The sequence below is a fragment of the Battus philenor genome, unplaced genomic scaffold, assembly GCF_028537555.1.
Source record: "Battus philenor isolate CCGP_79_NKW_IND1 unplaced genomic scaffold, ilBatPhil1.0.hap1 SCAF_4, whole genome shotgun sequence".
NCBI classification, from domain to species: Eukaryota; Metazoa; Arthropoda; class Insecta; order Lepidoptera; family Papilionidae; genus Battus; species Battus philenor.
The window spans coordinates 2303671-2321584 of NW_027181704.1; the positions used below are offsets into that span (position 1 = coordinate 2303671).

At 31.9% G+C, this 17914-nt stretch overlaps 1 protein-coding gene across 1 annotated transcript in view; it reads right to left on the bottom strand.

Moving 5' to 3' along the window:
• The window catches only part of alka (alkaliphile), a 36032-nt gene extending 18483 nt beyond the window's left edge, over positions 1–17549 (bottom strand). Inside the window, exons 1-2 of the mRNA XM_068771814.1 lie at positions 17469–17549; positions 1372–1448 (exon numbers count right to left, since the gene is read on the bottom strand). Of these exons, the coding sequence (XP_068627915.1) occupies positions 1372–1448; positions 17469–17512 (121 nt within the window). The 5' untranslated portion in view covers positions 17513–17549. The remainder of the gene's footprint in view (positions 1–1371; positions 1449–17468) is intronic.
• Between the last annotated feature and the right edge of the window lie 365 nt (positions 17550–17914).

A 17914-nucleotide genomic window follows, 5' to 3' on the forward strand; every position in this document is an offset into this window, starting at 1 on the left:
CATAAAAAATTTTGTGAAATCAACATAAATGAAATACATCTCATTCAAACAACTTCGATTTTCAGATATCAGAATAAATCATTACTTTATCTGTTCCATTGTTACAATTTGATTTCGTATGAACAGAGTCGAGTGCGATTGCGAGGGATAAGTTTAACATTGAGAAAGTTTGAAATATCACATCTCGGCTTAACATGCGGTTGTAAGATGTATATATATATATATATATATATATATACATATACACATCTTATATATATATATATATATATATAGTATACGAAATTATCGCGGAGATATATCAGACCACATAGCAATAATGAAGCAGTGGTAGGTAACCTAGCAGTATTGTATTGAGACTACCGATCATAGATTGCAAGTTCGATTCCCGGATTAGAATCTTAAATAATTCACATTTTGTGTATTAATTATATAGCATTGACATTACCCAAAAATACGTTTACAGAGAATGGAAAGCAGCGATCGCCTATCCCTCTGCAAAACGTGGCGAATATAATATATCCAATATAGATATCTTTGTGGGAGGCCTTACAGTGGGTGTATATAGGTTGAAATGACTACCAAATTATCACTGGAACATTTGATATTAAATTAAGATTTATTTATATACAACTTAACGTTTCATTTTATAAAATTTAAAACAAGTTTTATTACCGAGTTTACTCTTTTTGCATTTTAATAGCAACCACTAAATATTAAACGTTAAAAATAATAAATTTTACCATTTTGTAAAATCTATTAATGGTACGTATTTTTGAAATATTTATAGCTAGCGGATTTCGTAAGCTTTTTATTCACTGTTTTTTATAAAATTTTATGTTAAAAAATTAATTTGATATTATTTTTTCTAGAAAAGAAAGTCCTAGAGTAGTAGATGACGCGAAAAACGTATCAAATATTTTGATAAAATTTTTGAAAAGAAACTATGTATTTTGGGCATCGAATAGAATTTTTTTTGAAAATTTACTTCCTCTTAATTTGTTCTAATAGGCACTCCAGGATTAAGAGTTATTAAGAGACACCCTGTACATACTTTTGTGGTAGTGAGAAACCAGAAAAATAACGATAAAAGCCAGGTGTGATCGACGTGGTGAATATTATATAAATACAGAGACTGTTTACAATACAAAATGGCAGTGACTTTTTTATTAGTAGCATCCAAATTCAAAATTCGAATTCGAACGCGCTATGTTAAATATTGTGGCCGTAGCGGCTATTAAACGAGGAGTGAAGAAGCGATTCTCAGGTGAATGCTACATATACATTGAATTGTATGTTGGATAGATCTTGTATTACTAAAGATACTTTGTCATACTGAGCAATTAATGTAGAAAGTTGTTTCATAAATACCTTTCACATAATTCTCCGGTAGCACCACCCTTGGCTTCAAAGTATGATTCCTTTTAGACACGACATCGTTACAAAGCCTGGAACACGAAATGTAAAGTTTGTTGGTGAACAAAACTTGTGTATAATTTATTTTCTTAATCGGCTATATTGCGGCTCGAAGGGTTTTGAAAATATGGTTCTTACTTTCATTAAGGAGGATAAGAAAATGTTTTATATTTTTGTGACATATTTTTTAAATACCATTAATACAACAGAATTCAATTATTAATGATACTATACGATTTATATTTAAATAAATATATCACGCCAAATGTAGTGGTTAGCTAGTTACAGTTGGAGAAAATTATAGAGGAAAGCAACATGCCTCACTGGTTCGCCAAGAAGGAAGACGCCAGAACTTTCTAGAATACTGTAGAAAGATAATCAGAATAGTAATAAAAAGAGAAAGACTAAACCTATGAAACTAAATTGAACTGCATCTATAAAAGATAAATAAAATTTTTGAAACAAACTGTAATAAAACATAAATAAAATTGTGATATGGAAATAAGTAATTTATACAAAAAAAAATTGATAGCTGTGTAATAAGGAGTAACTTGGCTTGGAGTAGGCTATTTTAATTTTGTTATAATATTTAGACGAAAAAAAACGAATTAAATTGATTTTAATGTTGAATTCCACGCGAAACAAGACGCTGGTATAGTTAGTGGATAATAAAAATAATGGATATGAAACAAAACTGAAGTAAAAGAAAAAAAGTAAAGATCAAAAATGTACGAAAGGAGACAAGGTATGGAAAGGAATGAAAGAAGAAGAAGGACAACAGAGGGATGCATGAAAAATCTTAGAACAAAAGAAAAGCGTGGAGAAAACAAAATTATTTGAAAATTTTGTTGTGAATAATGTACCCTTCTTATACATGCCAGAGGAGTACGAGAGGTCTTAAAAATGGAGAATATATAAAAAAGAACGAAAACACTAGACACAGGCTACTACCAATCTCCTTGTTGGAAACATATGGTCTCCAGAAGAGGACCTCCTGTGGCTACAACAATGTTATTAAATCTCTCACATGAAATATATGGACCTCCGCCAAGTAGACCTAAAATGGTTTAGTGAATATATAATATACTTATTAAGTTTTTCTGTCTCAAAATTGACAGATTCCCTCACGTTGTAACGCTTGAACATTGGAATTTTCATATAATTCACACGTGTACCTTCAAAGAAGCGAAAACATGACCACTGAAATCGTTCTGTGTAACCACTAGTCGACTAAAAAGCCATCATACTTTTCACCTTTTGCACTGTAATTTCATTATATCACATCCTTGTTTATATGTAGTGTGAATAATTATAGATATTGTTTTTAAAATTACGTTTATATTCACCGTGCAAAGCTTTTGAAAATAAAGTAGTATAACATACAATAATCCCTCTGAAATATACTTATTTCATTTATTTTTGTATAATAATTTCTGACTGTATAGAGGGGTTGGCTGGCTCGATAAGGTATATATTAATTGAAAACAAATAAGTTATAATTACACTCTGTTTTCCTATCAACAGTTACGTGTACAATAAAGAATGTAAAATAAATGTAGGCGTTATTTTAATATTATCAAATTTAATTTAATATTCTTTATTGTACACGCTAGAAAATATATACAAAGTTTCATAATACTAAATAAAAAAAGTACAATGTGCGGTCATATTACACGAGGCAATTTCTTTCAGACAACCATAGCATGGAAACGGTAGAAATATAAATAACGAGTACTAACAAGTAAGAAAAGGACCGATATTTAGCCACTTCCGCACATGCAGTGGTAGTCGTGCAACAAAGTGCACCGCCCGCCAATCCGCTGATAAATGCGTATGCGGCAAACAATGAGAATCACACAACCGCCACCGTCAAATTACTCAACGCGTGTTTCACCCCTCCACGAGGCATCTTCAGGAGTTATGTTACACCGATTAGTGCCAAACACAGAGTGAACTTTTGGCACGACTACCACTGCATGTACGGAAGTGGCTAAATATTGGTCCTTTTCTTACTTAGGATGGACTTCCGCAAGGTAACGCCTGATTTCATTAAATATTTGAGTACTAACAAAACAAACATATATACCAACAAACATTCATATGTATATAGCATATATAATCATAATAAATACGGTAATATATTTATTGAGATATAATACATTTTAAAAATACAATAATAAAATTTGTTTGTTTATGGGACGTCTTTGCTAAATATTTACGTGTGGTCTAAAATAATTGTAATAGAAAAATAGAATTTAAAATGATACAGTTTTTGTGTTCTTTTTTTTATATTTATTATTGTGTATTTATTACTCTGTTGTTAAGTGTAATAAATAATAATTAATTAAAATATACATTCAACAAAATGTCTCGTCGGGACCACGTCTATCCTGGCTCAAAACGAAATTTATTTAACAGCCTAGGATTTATATAATGAAAATATTGAACCTGTGTGTACAAAAACAAGTTAAATTTCGTTGTTAATTTGCGTCATATTTTTGTGTGAGCCAAAAAAATAAAATCGATGGTAATAAAAATATAATGATTTATGTTTATATAGAGATAGCTTCGCAAAATTACCTGAATGTTAAAATGTTAATAGTAAGGTGTGAACATATAATTTTCGTATATGAGCACGCACAGGGGGCACAAAGATTTAACGTTAGTAGTATAAGACCAAGGGTAAAGTCTACAAAGCAGTTGTCAGACCAGCTATGCTCTACGGCTCGGAATGCTGGACAATGAGATGAAGATGCTTAGATAGTCGGGTGGCGTCACTAGAATGGACAAAATACGGAACGAATATATCAGAGGTTCGTTTAAGGTAGCTCCGATCCCCAGCAAATTACAGGAAAAAAGATTACGATGGTATGGCCACATTCAACGGAAACCAGATAACCACGTGGTAAAAACTGCCTTAAGCCTCCCAGAATTCCCAAGAGGGAGAGGGCGTCCAAAAGCTACGTGGTAGTCTAATATCAGAAAGGAACTGGGAACCCTTCAACTTGACGCAGAGACAACCCAGGATAGAGTGGCCTGGCGCAAATTGATAAAAAGACCCGACCCCAAATAAAGGGAAAAGGGAAGGAAGAAGAAGAAGAAGAGTATATAGCGATTCTCAGAAACTGTGATATTTGTTATTGTGACTTGAAGTTGCAGTGGGCAGGCTATATAGTGCGCAGAGCTTATAACTGTTTGGGCTTTAGAATTCTGTAAAGGAGACTACCTATTGGAAAGCGTATGGCGTCTGCACATGGGGTAAACAAACGACCTCGTTAAGATGACTGAGAACTTTGTATGTGGGAAGATCTATAGGCAAGGTATCTATTTAAGGATCTATGTTAAGCAGTGGACTTCTTACAATTGAAATAATGATGATGAAGTGTTGTTTTAAATTAAGAATGTTCACCAAAACGTGCTAAGTCCCTCTGTTCCGTCAATATTAATTTTTATTAAACTTTGCATTAATTTTATAAGGCTCTTATACAAACGATCCGTATAAAGTTGTAACAATTGATATTATATAACAGATAATTTTATATGATTATTGATTATCTGCAACGAATTGTCCGATACTTAACATCGAGGCAAATAAAACTAAAATTATTTTCTTATTAATGAAAATTTTTATAACAGAACATCATTTAACATTTATAAAATAAATTAAAAAGCGAACAAAGCCGATTTCCGATTTGTTCAGGAAAAAAAGTTAAGAAATAAAAAGTATTTACATATTAGTATTTTATCAGCAATTCTTCCAAAATGACGTAGTATCGTGAAAATAGCGAACTTTTGAACAGTGTTGCCAGTGTTGCCGACCTTTGTGTTAAACATTGCTATCACCATGCCTAAAAACATATTTAAAAAAAAATAGTTACCAGAATAGCTTTTATAATGTATTTAGTTTTAATCTACCAAGAAATACAAGCAACTAAAACTTTATCATAATTTTTTTTGAAATTTTAAATAGTAACTTGCGTGTGGTACATAATAACAAACGCATAACAAAAATAATATTATTAAATATAACCCTAATTAATAACTCGAAAATTTTAATTTCACTGTTTTTTTTATTTTAATTTTTTAATCAGGTACGTATGTTTTATTTTAATAAATTGAATATTGATTAAAATAAAACTACTGCAGAGCAAACATGCCTTTATATTGTCATCAGTTTTTTAATTGTATACCGGGAACAAATATTTATAATATCTTATTTATAAGTTATAATTTTTGAAGAATTTCAAAGTAACATTTTCTAGGTGGAGGTAGTATCTTATATATATATATATATATATTATATATATATATATATATCTATATATATATATATATATATATATCTTATATATATATATATATATATATATTATATTTAAAATTTTAGTAATGATATAAGATTTTTACGAGTTATGTTTTCTGTCGTTTTGAAAATAAATAACACAAAAATTAAATATTGGAAAATATTATTTCAGTCTCGTAATTATAATTATTCGCGATCTAAACTACGAAATAAGGAATACATTTTTTTTTTATATTTTTCCCTTCGGTATTAAAATTTACCACAATATGGCGAAATTTCCCTTCTGTTTGCAACACAGTGTCACCAAGAACCAGGGCATTGCAAAATTTAGTTTACCGCCTCGTTGTATGACGTCAATGGGAATAGTTATTTACTGACATAGCGTGCAACTTCCGTTCGAATTGGAGGCGTGCTGGTGACCTGAACTGTTCCGTTCATATTTGTCTGTAGAACAAAATAATGTATTTTCTAAATTCACGGGATTTGTTATAACTAGTTTATTTATAACATTTTCATCTTTACCAAGTTTATAATATGTCGCAAAGGTTTATTATACATCTAATATATAAAATTCTCGTGTCGGTGTTCCAACTTGAACTCCTCCGAAACGGCTTGACCGATTTTTACTAAATTTTACTTGCGTATTCAGTATGTCTGAGAATCGGCTACTATCTATTTTCCATACCCCTAAGTGATAAGGGTGGTCCACCCCTATATTTAATTTTTAATTTTTAGACAATTTTTTTAGTTTTTATTTTATTATGATACAGCATACAAAAATACATACAAACCTAAATTTTCACCCCTCTACGATCAACCCTTATCTTACATTTGTTAATTAAAAACTTTAATTTTTGTAAAACAACGTTTGCGGGATTAGCTAGTATAATTATAAATTAACAAGCATAATATCATCAATGTTATGCTCTGCTCTATGTATCTCACTGACCGTCGAATTTTATTTTACTACTCACAAGGCCTTGGCGACGGAATTGCAGAGATCTACCGCACTTACATCTCCACTTATACTTACACTGCTCACGTATTACTTCAGTGTACGGGAGTAGCAACCTACAGGGTGATCCATTTCGGATCGCCGAAGTGCCTTTCCGAGGTTGACGAGTTGGTTTGATTAAGACAGCGTTAAATGTGCTCATTGCCGTTTAGTTGCGTAAACAAACCTGCTAAGATAAGACAAGATAAATCCCTCTCAACGGTGCGCGCGAGATAATTCTGTTCGTCCCTTTATGAAAGCAGGCAAGGAGCACCAGCTTTACCCTGACATGTAAAGGAACTAGCCTATCACAGTTGAAACTAGTGTAGCGAAAGTATTTCAATTGTTTTCACAACGTTGAAGAAGACTATCGGGTTTTATCTTGCATGAGTCCAGATATTTTGTTCGTTCCCTGTCTACCTCTGCGGTATCCCAAGTAGAATTTCCGTACGAGAAAAAAACGAGGCAGTTATTGAATATACGTCTCAATACCCCCTTTAAGGGTTTTATTCTGGTGTGTACCAATGGGTACAATTTTGTACACAATGTTCTTAGCGATCAACTATTATTCAGCTTGATTAAAATAGGTAAAAAGGTTAAGAAAGAGAATGTATGGATCATTTGTCAGTCAATAATCTTTAAAGATTTTACTCCCATTTACAATTATTTGAGATAAACTGACCACTTTGAAATACATTACATAAACTTATTTTAATATTGATTTACGACGGGCCAATAACTTCTGGCAGTACAAAGGCTGTAAGAACAGATAGTAAATATTATTTCATTTTAATATGTAGTTATCTGAAATTTTAAAATACGTTTTTAACATCATGTTATTTTTTATTTCTGAAAGTATCGATCTTTGGATATGATTTACTATGTATTAATCATTATCACACCTATAATCATCCTGTATATATGATATGCCAGTGGGTACGACTTTGTACGACTTTGTATATATATATATATATATTACTTTGATTATACGGTTCATTTTATTTTATAATCATAGACAGATTAAAAATGCTAAGTAAGAAAAGGACCACCAATATTTAGCCAATTCCGCACATTAAGTGGTAGTCGTGCAACATAGTGCACCGCCCGCCAGCCCGCTGACAAATGCGCATGCGACAAACAATGCGAACTACACAATTGCGTGCTTTCGTGACAAAAATATAGTCATTTAATAAATTTCTTCTTGAACAAAGAACATATGTGAAAGGAAACAACAAAAGAATTTCTCTTTGAGATCGAATCAATACTGATGGGATCCTTGAACTAATGAAAGTAACAGATTCCTTCTTACTACCCCTGCATAACAAATACATTGGTAGCAAGCATTGTCTACACATACATTCATTTTAATGTAATTATATTAAAAAAATGACGTAAGAACTGACCAGTTTTCAGGCCAAGGCAACGTCATCGATTACTATAACACTGGCACGCCATGCTATATTTAGATTTCACACTGCCATTCCTATTTTTATTTGATAGCACAACACTACATTGTATTTAAAATCTTTCCCAGCGATGCAATATTTAATTTACCTGGAAAAAAATTCAGATCTTATGCTATGCAATGATTGATCTATAATATTAATAAAATAAAAGCAAGCCACTCTGAACGTTATGGTAATTGGAAGACCCTAAAACAATTTAAACGATTGGCAGTGAAGAATTTTCCAATAGAAGGAGTGCGTGCTGCTATTGATAACTGACCTAAAAGTTTGAGGGCCTGTATTTCAGCCGATGGGGACCACTTTACAAACTACTAACACAATGTAATAGTAATAAATGTAACGTAAAAGAAAAACAAATGTTTTTCTTCGTAACAATATTTTGGTCTAGACTAAGTATAGGAGATGAACTTTAGTCGAATTAATATTATTTTAACTTTCACTTTAGGAATAAGATATATATCTTATTATAAATAAAATTGGAGTTAAAAGATTAACTACGGAGTAATTTTTTAGGATTTTCTCCTTATAATCAACGTTCCAAAACTGACAGTAGTATATGGAGAAAATTGACAATTATACTCTGTGTGAATACATATTTAAATACATGTGATTTGCAACGTATTCTCTTTTCAAACGAGTTTTGCAAAGTTTATTCCAATTATTAATTTAAGGTTAATAATTTTACAAAATAATAATCATAAATTAATTCTTAAATTAGAATGTGTTTTGTTTATTTCAACAATCTCAATATATTATTAGATACTGAATCAAAATTTTTATAATGAAAAAGGAAAGAATAAACCATATCTTATACACAATAATAACGTATGTAAGATAGCAAAAGGAAAAGTCGCTAAGAGTACAGAAAAGAAATCCAATTGTCGCTTCAGCATGGAGGCGTCTTACTATACATTCACTCAACAGTATTCTATTATTCAATTGTTCAAGAAGAAAATTATAAAAGAGAGAAAATTGAAAAGCAATAGCCATAAAATAGCATCGCTATGTAGGAAAGGCGCCTAGTTCGGTACTCAGCTGACAGCTAGTTCGAACTCTAGACTCCTCTTCCTACCTACCTAAGTTTTAAATCCTGCTTTGAAAACCTATTCCAGAAACAAGTTCATGTTTACCCTTGACAGACCTCAATAATTCACCAGGTAATAGAGATCTCGTTGTCAAACATTGGTGTTCACCTTCACCAACTAGGCTCTTCTTCTTACCTAACCAAATTTTAAGCGCTGATTTTGAAGCCCGTTCATGTAACGAGCTGATGTTCGCTCTTGACGGGTCTAAATAATTTACCAGGTTATAGGGATCTCGTAGTAAAATACTGACTTTCGCTTTTACAGACCCGGTTCCTCTCCCGACCTAATCAAGTTTTAAGCGCTGCTTTAAAAGAATTGTTCCAGAAACGAGCTGATGTCCGCACTTGGCAGACCTCAATAATTCACCAGGTTATAGAGATCCCGTTGTAAAACATTCATCGATCAGGCTCCCCTTTCTACCTATACAATTTTTAAATGCCGCGTTGAAAGCTTGTTCTATAAACAAGCTTATGTTCGCTCTTGACAAATCCAAACAATTCACCAGGTCTTAGAGATTTTGTAGTAAAATATTGGCGTTCACCTTAACCGACCAGGTTCCTCCTCCTACCAAGTTTTGGAGGCCCGTTCCAGTAAGTATATACGCTCTTAACGCGCCCAAATCATTTACCAGGCTAAAAAGATGTTGTGCTTTTTACACTGAGTGTGTTTTTGTGGACTTTTATAATATTTTTATTATATAATATAATTCCAAGTTTTAAATATATGATTAGTTATAAGATTTTACAAGCAAACTTCTTAAATTTATTACAAGATTATTTAAAAACAATGCATAAGTCCAAAGAAAGATATAACGAGTTTAAATTCTACAATCATGTGACTCATTCGCTAATCACCATATCGTATTGTATTATAAAATTAAAACATTATTTACTTTAGAGGAAAACCCACAACGGAAATTTCCACTTAGTACATAAATTCCAAATAAATTTTGTCGACAGAAGCACTGAATTTAACAGCGTTGATAAATTAAAAGCCGGGCGGGCTAGGTCTTATCTAAACAACTGACCTGACCTTAACTGATAAAATGCGACAAACCGATGCTATCCCAAGGTCGGCGACGCCACTTCAGTACTAATGGAAAATAATCACGTTTCCGCAGCAGGTAAGGAAGTGTTCGTAGCAAGTTTCCACTTGCATCGTCTCACGTAATATATTTAACCTGAGTTGTGTATACAGAATGCATACCGAATTTCAGATGGAGTTGAAAGCGGTTTAATTTAAATTCTATTACAACCACACAATTATTTGTTTCAACGTTGATTTGAATTTTCGTTTTAAACAATCAACTGTTCATTTATATTTGCATTGGTTACAATGTATTTTTTATTAACGCATTTACTCTGTGATCAAAAAGTAAGGTCACGTCAAATTTTCATTTAAATCTCCCGGGCATTACGAAGGCTTAAATTTTTTTCCTAGGTTAGTAGGATTGTCAAAAGTTGAAATATCATTTGGTTCAGCTCAAACTATTTTGAAATGTGTTTTGTGTCTTAAACAGTTCAAGTCTCGATTGGTCTCAAAATTGCTTATTTATGAAAAAGCGTCAAAAACATGACTTATATCGTCCCGCACTCACCGTATTCGCCTGATTTGAATCCGTACGACTTTTGGCTATTCAGCAAACACAAAAGAACGATGCGGCGACGCCATTTTGACACGATTGAGGATATGAAAACCGAATCGAAGAATGACTTGAAGTCTGTGCCGGTAAAAGACGATTCAAAATATTTCGTGAATAAATAAAGAATTTACTTTTTATCAACTAATTCATATTACTTCTTAAAGTCTTAAATTGTTATTTTATTTTTATGACAAAATCAATATACAGCTTTGCCCAATTATAATGATTGAAGCTGATAATCTTTGCTTTTATGTGATATATTAAGTTTGATTATTATAATCGAAATATTGCGGCAGGAATTTAAAATCTATAATGAATAATTTTAATTAGTCATTGTAAGAAATCTTTTTTTGTCACAGACATTAAATACATTTACTTCACAATAAACAGTAGCTAAATCCAATGTTTTACATAAGATTTACTTTGTTAGTTCTTGGATTAGCTTTATTTGGTTTTATTACCAATCAGTAACCGCTTCTTGTGGTGGCAGCTAAACTTCATTTCAGACATAACTTATTATTTTTATTATCATTTAACCCACACTTTTAATAACCATATTATTTAACCTTTAATTTTTTTCTGGTTACTTGAAAAGGCTTTAATAAAAATAATATTTTCTAATGAAAATTGTTCATATCAATATATAAAACCAATTTTTTTTAGTCTGTAAAAATATCGTATATCTGATGTAAATGAAAATGAACTTTATCTCAAAAGGTCAGAGTTTACTTTGCAACGTTATCCGTACGTGTTTTCGTTGCTATGTATCCGATACCATTAATTCTCACCTTATCGGCGCAATTCATTTGTCTTCCACCCTGACCCTGACCTTGGGAGTAGTACCTTCGTATAGAACCTTCGTAGTGGTTAGTTTAAAACAACAGTAGTTAATCTTTTCGAAAATCGGATTTCAAAAATTAAACTTTGAACGTGTCACATTTTAAAAGTGTATTTTTTTTAAACACTGGAATAGTCACACGAGTCGAATTAATAAACTTATTCCGTACAATCATAGTTACATTAATTACAACTGTATGTTTCTAAGTACAGTAGTTAAAACAATTGTATTACATCTACATCTCTATGTAAAATAATCATAATTAAATATATGTGCAAGTAAAAAATATCTAAAAGAATAGGTAATATTTTGTTGCATTACAACAGCAAAATTAATTTATACATAAATTTAAAAGTCAGCAATATATTTATTTATGAGTATTGGTAGCCTTGTGGTAATGTTTGAAACTTGCGAATATAGGTCGCCGATTCGTTCGGCGATACAATACTATATAATTCACTTTTATTGCATTAATTATATAGGATTACCACTGCTCATTAACAAGTTCCTAGACAACAACGGGCAGCACCGTCTTCTGCATACCATAATACAACACTACGATAGCCAACCCGCTTGCCAAGCGTGGCGATTATAGTATAACTCTCCATAGATTTCTTTGGGGGAATCCTATGATATCCTACCCTATCCAGTTCTAGTCTATGAGTTAAATATTTAATGGAATCAGGCGTTACCTTGCGGAAGTCCATCCTAAGTAAGAAAAGGACTAATATTTAGCCACTTCCGCACATGCAGTGGTAGTCGTGCAATAAAGTGCACCGCCCGCCAGCCCGCTGATAAATGCGTATGCGGCAAGCAATGCGAATTACACAACTGCCACCGTTATATCACTCAACACGTGTTTCACCCCTCCACGGGGCATCTTCAGGAGTTATGTTACACCGATTAGTGCCAAGCACAGAGTTTTATAGAGAATCTATGAGTTAAAACGAGTTAAAACGATAAAGATAAATAAAGTCAGTATAATATCAATCGAAATTAATAGCTATAAATTATCAATAACAATACTTACACTTAAGTACTTACTTACCTTTTGTTTCGCTTTTGCAATTTTTCCTGCTATGTATATATAGATTTCTTTGAAGAAAACCTATGCCTTGCAGTGGGCGTCTCTAACGTGAAGCTACGAGTGAATTTTATTTATTTTTTAAATGTGAAATAAACATGAAATATGATCTAATAATACTTTTTGATGCCTTAAAATTGACCAATACAGCTTTTGAACGACAGTATAATTTTTCAGCGCTTGAACAGTCAAACGCCCTTTTCAATTTCTGGGTACTTTTCTAGTTACGTAAAAACTTGACCAAGTAAGATAAGGAATTTAAACGAAGAAATAATTTTTAATTACAACTTGAAACCGATACTAGAGTTTCCACAATAAGTTAACAACGAGTCTTAAGTTTTGGCCGCATCGCCCGCAAATAACTAGACAACTTCGATAAACTATTGGCCGAAGGGAAAATAGACCATGAAATACTTTGTGAACAATATCCTACCCGCTGTTCTAATCAAATACAGTCAATAACAAAACTCCCTGAAATTACTGACTTTAGAATATCTAAAGATTATAACGAAATTTCGAATTCAGAAAAACGTACGACGCTGTTTTAAAAAATAAAACTAAAACAGGTTATTAATAATAAAGGCCACATAGGTCGACGAATATATATGCCCTCTGAGGCTTTAAGGTAGGCGGATACAAGGGCTGGGGAAGCGCTGTGCACGTCCATAAGGTAGATAGTTGATTTAAGGTTGGAAAATACTGGACGCAAGCCGCTTTCAACTGGTCTTATAAAAGTCTCTGAGGGAGACTGGAATGCCGTTTTAAATTCGAACGCCATCAGTGACGTGTTCGCTGCCGTTGCATTAAGGTCATGTAAATTGTAAATACTCTTTGTATATGTAAATACATTTTCTTTTGTTACTCTTAGCTATAATTTTTATTTCCATAAAACAGGAATGAATACGTTTACTCTGATTGCGTATAAAATTACTTTTAAAATTCTAATTCACTTTTTTTTAATGTTTGTTGAATTATATATCTTATTTTTTATTCTTTCTAAGTAGCTCATTTGACCTCTGTCTCGCCTGATTTTAAGCGATTACGAGGCCTAAGATGGTACATGCTTACCCAGAAGAAATCCATTCACTCTAGTCTTAAAGATCCTTAAGTTATAATTGGCTTTAAAGAGCAGAAGAGAAAAATAGAACTAAATAGAATAGAATTATGGAATGAAAGAGACAGAAAGATTGATATTGTAAGGAATGGAAGAAGAGAATAAAAATAATGAAAGAAAGAAATAAAATAATATAGAGAATAAAATCCCTGTTCCCACATAAATAGGCGTGGAACGTGAGGTCCGCAAAGACAAGGGCAATAAAAAAAGTTACAATTATTCGTCGTTCAACTCCTTGGTTGTTTGCACTATAAAAGTATTAGCAAAACCCTTAGTGCAGGTGGAAGGAATTTTAACCTTGTACGGATGTCGCGAATCCGTACCTCTTGTTGTCCGATGAAAGAAAGGATGCATGAAATGCAGTCTGTTGAATACCGATAAACTGGGTATAGATGCCAAATAAAGTCGACCAACAGAATCATGAGAATTATTTAAAAAAAAACTTAAAATTATTTATTTAATTAACAATAAAAAGGCCTTGAGACGAACATATCTTACTCGAGGTGAGCTATTTTCTATAAAATCATTTATGGTGTAGTAAATCTTTACACACAAATATTTATTGACATTTTTTTTTAATTTAGCAAAGGAGGCTTTCTAATTCTATTGTAAAAGCATGTGCATTGCATATATAAGATTAGCTGTCTTAAGTACTATTGAATTATACTGTACGAGTGCTAATAAAACAGTAAATTCAGAGACAGTGACTAAATTACGTCGTTGAAATAGTAGCTGGCCGCGCTAGTCGACCAAGTTGTTAATTATTTCACGTCTTCAAAACTACCTTCATCGAATTTCGTACAAAGTTATAAAAGGTCACATTTATACGAAACTAATATTTAACATTGGCATTTCAGGAATTTTTACCACGCGTTCAACGAATGACGTGTCTTCTTACTTTAATATCGATTGTTTTGTTTGTATGTACGTTTGAACTATTTATTATGTACTTGAAACCATAGGTTAATCAATTCACAAGTTGAAATTGACTTTTGGAAAGAATAAATATGATAGATGTAAATACTATATAGGATAAGATGCGGTCTGTAGGCGATGAAAATATGTTTTATTAACATATGAATGAACATAGTAATTTTTGGTAAATACGTCACTTGAATGACTGCACCAAAATTTTGTCTTTATTTTTAGTGGTAATAAATAGAAAAAAGTTTTTTAATGAAATTTGTAAGACTCAAGCTATCATAATCATTATTTTAGAGAAACAATCTTTTAATGCCTCCCCTTTTTGGGATCTCTAATTCCCTTATGTTATATTTGAGGCATAGGAGTTATAGATTCGGGTAAATAAGTTACTCATATTTATTATTTTACTTCCATATTTTCCTTCCTTCGTTTTGTATCATCCTTTTATATTCCACGCAGTCTTTCTTGATTTAAATTCCCAGTTCACAGTTTTTTTTTGCTTTGCTGTTTAAATTATTTGCATTTTCAATCATTTTTGTCAAATTTTGATTATTATATTTTAATATTTACATTAACATTTTTAACTTATATTTTAATAGAAGCACTGTATCTAGTTTCTTACAATTTATTTTGCTTCTAGAGACTTCTTATCTTTCATCCTCTTTCATCGGAGTCTTAACCAAGTCTTGATCCTAGTCTTGAATCTAATTACTCTTTATCAGAGAACCCGTTGGAAGCGGTATACATCCAGACTTTCCTACCTGATTAGTATGTCCTCCTGTCCACCTAATAAACGGACCTCTTACGCTGCACGAACGCAAGCTATTTATATGCGTAAATCTTTATCTATTAAGGTCATGGTATAGTTTTATCAACATCGTTTCAACTAAGATACCAACTGCAAGAAATAGGCCTCTCTGGGTCTCCAATAAGACCGGTTGACGACGACAAGGCTGTATCAAGATCATCTGTCTTATCTCTGGACTTTCTATGCGATGCTAATCGGTTCCTAGTCTTTATTCCAAAACCCTCAGACATTTAATCCGTGCACTATAAGGCCTGGTACTGCTACCCACTGGGATACGTTGTTCATAGTTTTTAATTTTTTTTCTCTAATCGATAATTCTGGTGAATATAAGCGGATGTTTTTGGTTTGGAGTACAAGAACAGTGTTATTACCAGCGAAGCCACTGCTTTTTCAGAGCTACATTCGTTAAAGCAGCTTCAGGATGTCATGCCTCTTCAGGAGTTTGGCATATTTTGACGATGTAATAATTTATGCAGTTAGCTGATTTGCATGGTTAATAAGCCATCGTTGATAGGATTTAGCCAATGATTTAATCACTTTTTTGGCTGTTGCTATCTTTAGTTTGCTATCTTGTTATAAACCACGGGACATAAGATATTCTTCTAAGTATCAAGTTCTACACGCGTTGGATAAAAGTGATATTGTAGTTGCTGACCACTTCCCAGAGTATATCTATTCTGGCTTCAGTAACATTTTGCACATAATAGTTATTAATTGTCTATATATATAGACAGCTTGCTATTTCTATTCAGTAACTAGAGCATACATTTGTATTTCAGGTTGTTAAATAACTTAAAGCATATTTGAAAATTCAGTCAGCCAAACTGCAAAAATAATAGATTTTATTTATTTTTTAGATCGCAGTTGATAATTGAAACGGACATTTTATTATTTAAATTTTTACGCACTGGGTATGGAAATCAAAAATAAATACGCAAAAAGCATTGATCATTTTTGAAAGGTCAGTTGGTGCATGTTTTTCTAATCAAAACGTTTTTCGTTTCAATGTTATTGTAATATAACTGTTTTTTTTTTTATAATAAACTAAACACAATATGAACAGTTATAGTTCAGTATAAGAGTATTGAGACTTGTGATCGTAGTCGCGGGTTCGATTCTCGTCCTTCTCACAAAAGTAGAGTATCTTAAATATCTAGAAAATTCTACATCGTATGAATGATGATACTCTATAAATAAAGATTGGATTCGAGTAGAGAGAATTTACGAATTTACTAATCTGTTAAAAATATTTTTTTTCCAAAGTACTTTGTACTGTTATGTCGCTGTATAAGTGATTGCCTTATATTTTCATCGATATGACTAAAATTTGAATTGGAACGTATTTAGTTAAAGTTTTTTTTTTATTAATATACTATGGTGGATATATAATCGCCACGCTTGGCAGGCGTGTTGGAGATCAAAGAGTGTTATTATGGTACGCAGAGAACGCTTCCCTCCCTTCTCTGGATGAACAAAGGACAAAGTGTGAATAAAAGAAAGATTGTATCGCGAAAATCAAACCCAAAAAATTAAAGGGATAATTGAAAGCGCATACTAATAAAAATAAAATGATTATATCCATTTATTAGAACGAACTTTTAACGAATCTCTTACTGATCGTCAACTTATAATTTTTCTATCTGTTTTGTTGTTAACTCTACCTTGCTTTACAAATTGTTTTAGTAGTGGATAAAAACCAGGGAAAAACATATACAGATTAATACATAAACACTTTTTTCAGATAAACCCTAAATGAAATCAAAATAATCAAGCGATATACAAATTTGTTTTTACCATATTAAGAAGAATAATGTTGTAGGCCATGTGCATGGAATCATCTTTGTTGATGAAGGTCTGAAGCTGATGTGGAGTCATTCCAACACTGTACTATCTGCCTGTAACAATTAAAAAATCATATTCAAAATGTAGAACCGTGTATTTACAGATTAATTAAAATTTATCTTATATAACATTTGTTTTATAATATGCTGAATACTGGAATTTATAATTTTAAATATTAACCCTTAGTAGCCTGATTTACGAAAGTGATTTTTTTTTAATATTACTGTATTTGCTTGAGGGTCTAGATGAAGGGAAAAATAGTTTTTTTTTTTTTAATTCGTTGGAAAGAATATTATACAACAGTAAAATACGTACAGCTAGCCTATAAAAAAAACTAATAGTAATGTGAACATACGGTTTTAAAGGTTGGAATCAAAATTGAAACTCTAGGTTATTAA